The 8,244-nt window shown below is 40.3% G+C and overlaps 1 protein-coding gene across 1 annotated transcript; it reads left to right on the top strand.

Moving 5' to 3' along the window:
- The first annotated feature begins 1,384 nt into the window (after window positions 1–1,384).
- Window positions 1,385–7,967, top strand: LOC127230735 (phosphoglucomutase-1-like). The gene is given in 3 exon segments (XM_051196047.1): window positions 1,385–1,449; window positions 6,927–7,365; window positions 7,367–7,967. Coding segments are annotated over 3 exon segments (1,101 nt in total). The 3' UTR covers window positions 7,964–7,967.
- Window positions 7,968–8,244: the final 277 nt, after the last annotated feature.

The raw sequence follows: 8,244 nt of genomic DNA, 5'->3' as shown, positions 1-8,244 counted from the left end.
AATCTGAGATAGTATTGTGGGAGGCCAAAGGATCATCTCCTGCCTGAACAATGCCTACCTGTCTCTAAGCTATTGCTATCTAAATACCAGCCAGTATTCTATTCATTATTTTAAGTCAGAGCATTAAAAGCATGAGATTTAAATGAAACTAAAAGTTTTCACTCTTTCTATATAATTAAGTAATAGAAAAAAGAGTGCTTTTCAATTTATATGATGACATCTTTAAAAAACTTTCCAAGCCTTGTTCATTCTAAGTGACACTTTTCTTTTTAGGTGCATGGGAAGACCTGGTTATAGGAATACCAGCTTACTAGCTATTTGGTTCAGCAGGCTGTGCTCTGCTCAAGTCCTCTGCTCCAGCAAACACTGATTTGAAGGTGTTTGTTCCCATTAAACCCTCAGAACCCAAAGTACATGTTTAAAATTGGACCACATGCTTTATTAGTACTTTATAATCAACCATTTTTATTTAAATGTGGATTTGATTTTGAGAACAGAAAAAAAATTCTTTGAACTCTATCTATTAAAGTAAAGAAACCAAAATAGTTACAATGCAGCAACAAAGTCCTGTAGAGAAGTCTAAAATACATGGTTCTGAGTGACACATAGACTCTGTAGATCATAAACCACATGGTCTAGATTCCATAGTCTGCAGAAACTGTCCAGTGAGAAGCTTCTTCTGTGCGGTAGTCACTCCAAATTAGGAGAAAGGTGAGTCCAAGTCATTCATCAAATTCAGAACTCAAATACTTGAGTAACAGTTTCCTGGGGGTTGAGATATTTCTTCCAGGAAGGAGGAGGGAAGCTCCTGAGACAGGGAAGATACAGAAGGTCTCTTGGAAAGCAGCAACTTGGAGGAGTCTCAGAGGCCCCTTCCCTTCCCATCCTTGTAAGAGGAGTCAAAAACTACTACCAGCAGCTCTGACCAACTGAGGCACAGAGGTGAGATTCCTGCCTCAGCAGCTACCTGTAAGCCTTGCATGGAGCTCAGGGTTTTGAAACTTTCTGGGTAATAATGGGTTGAAGTCAGTTTTCTGATGCTGCTGCTGTTGCTTTTGAGTCACCCCTGATCTTGTAAGTAACCCTACACCCATACTCCTGGTAGTAACCCCAATAAAAACTCACTGGTTCAGCAAATTAAACTTTGTGCAAGCATTATTCTGGTCTATCATGGTTTCTCTTTCTGGAATTGATAGAGATATGTATACATGTGTATTGTGTCTCCCCAGAAAAAGTCTGTCACACAAACGAAGAGCAGAGACTTGAGAAGAATTCTGTCACTCTTTTATAATAGCATATCTAAAGGATTTGTAAAACTCTGGAATATCTGCCACTGCTCAGATTTACCATTTCTGGCTAGCTATGAAACACAGGAAAATGCACCATGAGCCCGTCTCATAGCATAGGGAGTAACAGAGGGAAGCAAGACTGGGAAGAGAACACTGGCAGGTTAGACAGGGTGGGAGCAGCAGTCACAGAACAGGCAGCAGCCTGGATGTCTGCTTCACCCTTTCAAACAATGGTCAAGCCTAAGGAAGCATAAAGGTGGGAGCGTAGAGTTTATTTCTTGAGCATCCTCACTCTTCATTTGACTGTAAAACATCTTCTACCTCACCGTGTCCTTACCCAGACATGTGTTCTAAAACACAAACAGTGGGTAATATCTTCTTTGTGTGACTTCAGATCTAACACATGTAGCACATGTGTTTGTGTGTGTGTGTGTGTGTGTGTGTGTAGTCTCTAAAATAATTATCATTTAAAGCATATTTTTCATAAATATCTGTTGTTTCCATCATTAGTTCACTGCTCAGAAAATTCCATGAGGTCCTATTAGAAGTTGTTACAAACTTGAATTTTTTTTTCAAAAGGACTATAGCAGATCTCTCAATGGATGAGTTAGGGAGGCAACCAAGCATTTGGTAGTAACAGATACTAAAAGTAACTTAGGCATATCCAGCATGCCCTCATAAAAATTACATATAACTCCATCAAGTTTCTAGGTATTAAAAGAATTGTATGTTACAGATAAAGTGAAGAACAGATGTGCATGTTCGCCAGAGGTTTGATGAGCCAGGATAATGGTTCTGTATTGAAGTGCAACTAAATGTTACAGATGCTAAATTAGCCGCTTCATGTACTTCCAACTTGCTATGCCAAACAAGTGGGCAAGAAAACAGAAGCATGACCATATTCTAAGGAAATTTGGTTTTTATTTCTATTATGAAGTATTGGTCTTCTCCATTTCTGTAACTTTATTTTGAAACAAGCACAAGCTAACAGATGGTCACTGTCAAAAAGTTAAATTACTAAGATTTTAAACATTGTATCTATCTATGGCATATAGAAATAAGCCAGTAAAGGTAATCTAAGCACCTGTACCACATTGTAATTTCATTTATTAGTGACTAACACCTTATATTCAAATCATGTTTCTCATTCTTAAAGAATTCCTCAACAAGCAACAAAATTATTAATTTATAGATTGCAATGAAAGGAATGGAGAAATCACTTAGTAAGTTATTCATATAAACAGGACCAACTAACATAAATTCACAATTTATTTGAAAGCATCTCCTTAAGAACCAACATTACTTAATGTCCATAACCCCCAGAACGTACTAAATGCGTTTTTTCTTTGTGGTTCACAGAGGAATAAGTAGAACTTTAAATATTGGGCTCTTTCTAGATTATCATTTTAAATTGTCAAAAAGGATTTTAGTCAGTCACTCTTCTAATACTTCATGGTTTGGAAGGACCACTGATCCTCGTTCATTTAAACTAAAATAATTTAAAAGTTACTGAAACCTCCAAGACCCTACATTTACCAAATCAGTTGCATGGGGATGCTCAATTTTCTATGATAGTTTATTTAGCTGTTGAACAAGTCTTACAGTCCAGTAATGAGATTGTAACAATCAATAATGAGAATGCTATAGTTATAATTGTATATGTATTATCACAAATAATTCCCATTCTTGGTCTTTGAGACAGATATTTATCCTTCTAGAAAGACAGCAAAATCTCCTTTTCTACTTGTGAAATTTTTCAATTGGTTAGAGATGGGTAAAATAGAGCATTTCACATCCGTGCACGCTTAAGGACAAAGGCATAGGTTTTCTTGCTCTACCCTTGAGTTCTAGGACACAGGCACAGGCATCAGCTCTGTCAGTGATAGATACATCCAGACATCTTGAAGGGAGACTGTGGAGAAATCCTGAGGCAGATACAGGGATCAGACACCCCCACAGATGGCAATAATAAGAGCCTATCAGGAGTGAGACCTGTAAGAGTATGGTTTTTTCCTCCCGCCGCCCGGTCTTGTCCCGCCACCACGCCGCCAGGCCCCAATAATACACAGAGACTCTGTATTTGGTACAATACTGTTGGCCCTGTTACTTGTTTCTTATCGGCTAGCTCTGCCTTAATTATTAACCCATTTCTGCTGATCTATGTATTTCTCTTACCAGGGAGCTGGCGGCATACTGCTTTCTTCAGACTCTCCATCTTGGCTCGTCCTTACTACTTCCTATTTCCTCCTTGTCTCCTAGTCCCTCCTATCTTCCTTTCCTATTGGCCAACAGTGCTTTATTATTAACCAGTATGAGAAACGTATATACATAATGGCATCTCCCATCATCTCCTCTTTTCTGTTTAAATAAAAAGAAGGGTTTTAACCTTGACATAGCAAAATATATAACACAACAGTTATCAAATAAGAATCACAGTTAACATTATTTAGTCCATTAACATTTAGCAAGATTTAAGAAAACATTCCATCATCTATCCCATCTTTGTGTCTAAAGTCTAACTTATCTTTAATACTAAGAAAACTATAACCTTAACTATCTGTCTTCAACTCCCTCAAAGACCACAGAAGGATAATATTTAAACTCTAGAAATGACAGAGACAACTCACTGCCTGGTCACCCAAAGTTCTTTTGCAATCTTCCATCTTCAGCCCATAGGCCATAGTGTGTCTAGCAGACTCTTTAGCAACGCAGGAAACTTTAAACTGTCTTCTTGTATTGGCAGTTTGTCAGTCACTTTTCTCCGTGTCCTGCATACTGTCTCGAAGACTCTTCCATGAAGCAGGATCTCTGTAGCAATGTCCATCTTGAATCAGAAGTCACTTTTCTGTGGGTCCTGCATGCCCAGTTTATACAGCATAAAGTCAAACAGTCCAGACAAGAGCAGTATCTTGTCCAAATGGCTAGTCTTGCCATATTGGAAGCAAACTCCAAAACAAGTTTCTTCTATGTCCATCTTCCTTTCTGACCCAGGTGGCGTTGCCAGGAGCAGTTATGTCTCACTGTCAAGAAAAACCCTAAACCATTTTAAATGCCATATTCTGTAGGTCTTTGAAAGGTTTGAAGAATGCCTATCTATCTCAAATACATCTCTGTATATCTAGAAAACCTAACTAACTTAGCTATAAGTTTTGACTATTATAGGTAACTATGTAAAATCTGTACTAAATTATACGTTACATTTTAAAATGAGCTATATAAACACAATACATAAGCAAGAAGAGAAATATACATATCACAACATTGACCTTAAATTGTATCAATAAATGAAAATCCATTCCAAAACAAAGTATTCATATCTATACCATAATTCCCTTTTTACCTTGAAAAAGAATTGACTATGATCATTAACCATTTATAACCAAGTCCATTTAAATGAAAACAAACATTTATAAACAATATTTGGGAATTTGGGCGTCGTTCTTTCCAAACTACTTCCTGCTGATAGGGGGCGCTGTCGTGTGGATCCTAAGAAGTTGCAGAAATCTTGGCTGTAGTCTGTGAGGCTGCTTTGTCCAAGCTGTTTTGAATTTTGGATCACCAACGACTCTGTTTCAGGGGGCCTGGCTTGCTCAAACCACATTAGTCTGGAAGGAATCCACAGCTTTTTATTTTCTGTGGAAACAAAAATAGAAATCCTTTTCCCCAGTAACTTGTCCTTGAACTTAAATGTTGGAGTCAAAGCATTTTTAAAATATATAAATTGAATTAATCCAGCAGCATTTCCTTTATCAGTTGTTGTTATTTTCTCAACAGTCAAACAATGTAGAGACAACACAATAGCATACAGTAACCAGATTCTCTCTGAGCTTTTCATCTTTATGTGGCTTTATTATTACTCTGTTTCTTTTACTTTTTATTTTTTGAGACAGGGTTTCTCTGTGTAACTCTTATCTGTCCTGGAATTCACTCTGCATACCAGGTTTACTTTGCAATCACAGAGATCTGCTTGCCTTTGTCTCCTGAGTGCTGGGATTAAAGGCGTGTGCTACAACACCCAGTTCCTCTTTGTCTCTTTAAAACCATTTTTTTTCATGTCTACGTATATTTTAAAACACACTGTAAACCTTTAGAGGTTTTTCTTAATATGAATCTGTCTTTACTGTAAATCTTTATCTTTGTCTGGCCACAAGTCTTTTATCTGGTAAACAACAACATTGCTAAAATGAAAGTCATAGCTGTGTCAGCCACGGTTTACCAAAGATGGTGGCGGGTACTTTTACCCGCCAGCACGGAAAGCTGTGCTCACCGCCTTGGTCTGCGCTGCCACCCAGAAAGCATGCTGCCGGCTTGGAGATGTGGTCACTGCCATTGCCATCTCTCATACACACCAATAAACTGTTAGCAGAGTTATTTAAAAGCCCTGTGCTTTTTTGCGGCTTTTGCTGAGTCAGGAATCCTCGCTTAAAGGAGCCAATTGAATATCTGCTTGTCTCTAGCAAAGCAGAGTTCAACTGAGAAAAATGCTGCTACCAAGAAACCTTGCTTGTCTCTGTTCTTTTGTTTCTAAAACCCTTTTTTAAGCTTTTGTTAAATTTTAAGTGGAAGGTCTTATTGCCCCACGTTGGGCGCCATTTGTAACCAGTACGGTTTTTCTGCCTGCCGCCGCCCGGTCTTGTCCTGCCACTGCGCCAGCCCCAAATAACACACAGAGACTCTGTATTTGGTACAATACTGTTGGCCCTGTTACTTGTTTCTTATCGGCTAGCTCTGCCTTAATTATTAACCCATTTCTGCTGATCTATGTATTTCTCTTACCAGGGAGCTGGCGGCATACTGCTTTCTTCAGACTCTCCATCTTGGCTCGTCCTTACTACTTCCTATTTCCTCCTTGTCTCCTAGTCCCTCCTATCTTCCTTTCCTATTGGCCAACAGTGCTTTATTATTAACCAGTATGAGAAACGTATATACATAATGGCATCTCCCATCAGAGACCTAGTCACAGAGACTCCCAGAAGTGAGTCTAAGATCCCAGCTGTGGCACTCAGGGTCAGGGAGTGACTAGGTTGTGACTTCCTGTACCTGTGCTTCACTCTTGTATTTAGAGACAGATCTTTCTAATGGTGCTGGGAGTTTTTCCTAATAAAGTCATTTTCAGTTTAAAATTCAATATCCCTTGCCAATAGCCAGAAACTCTTATTTGCATAGCCCATCCATGTCCGGGTATCTTACACACTATTTTCATTTTTGTTTGCTAAAATAGTATTCTGAGTCTTCATTTGCTTGAGGTTCTACTTCATTAGCCTTGGTATCATGTTTGATCTTTTATTCCTATTTTATTTTTCTTTGCTTTTTAAAATTCATCTCTGGATTTTCTCAAGTATTCAAATGTTTTTTTTCTTTAAGATGTTATTTTTTTAATTATGTATTTATTTTGTGTCTGCGTGGGAGTGTATTGACGTGTGTGGGTGTCACATGCCACACACACAGATGGAGATCAAAGGACAACTTTCATAAGGCATTTCGCTCCTCCTACTATGTGGGTCCAAGAGCTGGAACTCAGGTCATCAAGCTGAACTCAGGTCATCAAGCTTGGTGTCAAGTACCTTTATCTGCTGAGATATCTTGTCAACCTCTCAAATATCGTTTCATCTTTCATTTTACTTTTGTTTTTCCAAGGTGGGCTTATTGCCGCATAGATGGCATGCATGGAGTTGTGGGACCATACGTAAAGAAGATCCTCTGTGAAGAACTTGGTGCCCCCGCAAACTCAGCAGTGAACTGCGTTCCCCTGGAGGACTTTGGAGGCCACCAACCTGACCCCAACCTCACCTATGCTGCTGACCTGGTCGAGACCATAAAGTCAGGAGAGCATGATTTTGGGGCTGACTTTGATGGTGATGGGGATCTAAACATGATTCTGGGCAACCATGGGTTCTTTGTGAACTCTTCCAACTCTGTGGCCGTCATCGCCGCCAACATCTTCAGCATTCCGTACTTCCAGCAGACTGGGGTCAGTGGCTTTGCCCGTAGCATGCCCACAAGTGGCACCCTGGATCAGATAGCAAATGCCACAAAGATCACTTTGTATGAGATCCCAACTGACTGGAAGTTTTTTGGGGAACTTGATGGATACAAGCAAACTGTCCCTTTGTGGGGAGGAGAGCTTCAGGACTGGTTCTGACCACATTTGTGAGAAAGATGGACTGTGGGCTGTGCTGGCCTGGCTCTCCATTCTGGCCACCCGAAAACAGAGCATGAAGGACATCCTCAAAGACCACTGGCAGAAGTTTGGTCAGAACTTCTTTACCAGGTATGATTACGAGGTGGAAGCTGAGGGTGCAAGCAAAATGATGAAGGACCTGGAGGCCCTGATGTTGGACCGCTCCTTTGAGGGGAAGCAGTTCTCAGCAAACGATAAAGTCTACACTGTGGAGAAAGCTAATAACTTTGAATATAGTGACCCAGTAGATGGAAGCATTTCAAGAAATCAGGGCTTGTGGCTCATTTTTGCAGATGGTTCTCGTATCTTCAGACTGAGTGACACCGGGAGTGCAGGGGCCACCATTCGACTGTATATTGATAGTTATGAGAAGGATGCTGCCAAGATCAAGCAGGGTCCCCAGGTCATGCTGGCTCCCCTGATCTCCATTGCCCTGAAGGTGTCCCAGCTCCAGGAGAGGACAGGACGTACTGCCCCCACTATCCTCACCTAGAAAGATGGCCAGACATGGTACGTCCCTCCACCCAGGACCTTCCCACGCCACCTGATTGAAGAGCATGGACAGAAACAGGGTTATTTGCCTGGGCTTTTTAGGACTTGAGATTTTTACATCCCACTTGATGAATAGCCATTTGTGAGGCACTGCCACTGTATGTGGGAGAGTTTGAGCAGGGCTCTGTTCCCTCTCTTGCCCTTGTTGACCCGCTGCTGTGTCGGTCTTTGTCTCCTAGCATCAGGTACTGTTATATCACAGTATAAAGGTCTAGGGCTGAG

The sequence above is a fragment of the Phodopus roborovskii genome, unplaced genomic scaffold (genome assembly GCF_943737965.1).
Source record: "Phodopus roborovskii unplaced genomic scaffold, PHOROB, whole genome shotgun sequence".
Lineage (NCBI taxonomy): Eukaryota > Metazoa > Chordata > Mammalia > Rodentia > Cricetidae > Phodopus > Phodopus roborovskii.
The sequence above is the reverse complement of the archived record's forward strand: the minus strand, read 5'-3'. Positions and strand labels throughout refer to the sequence as shown.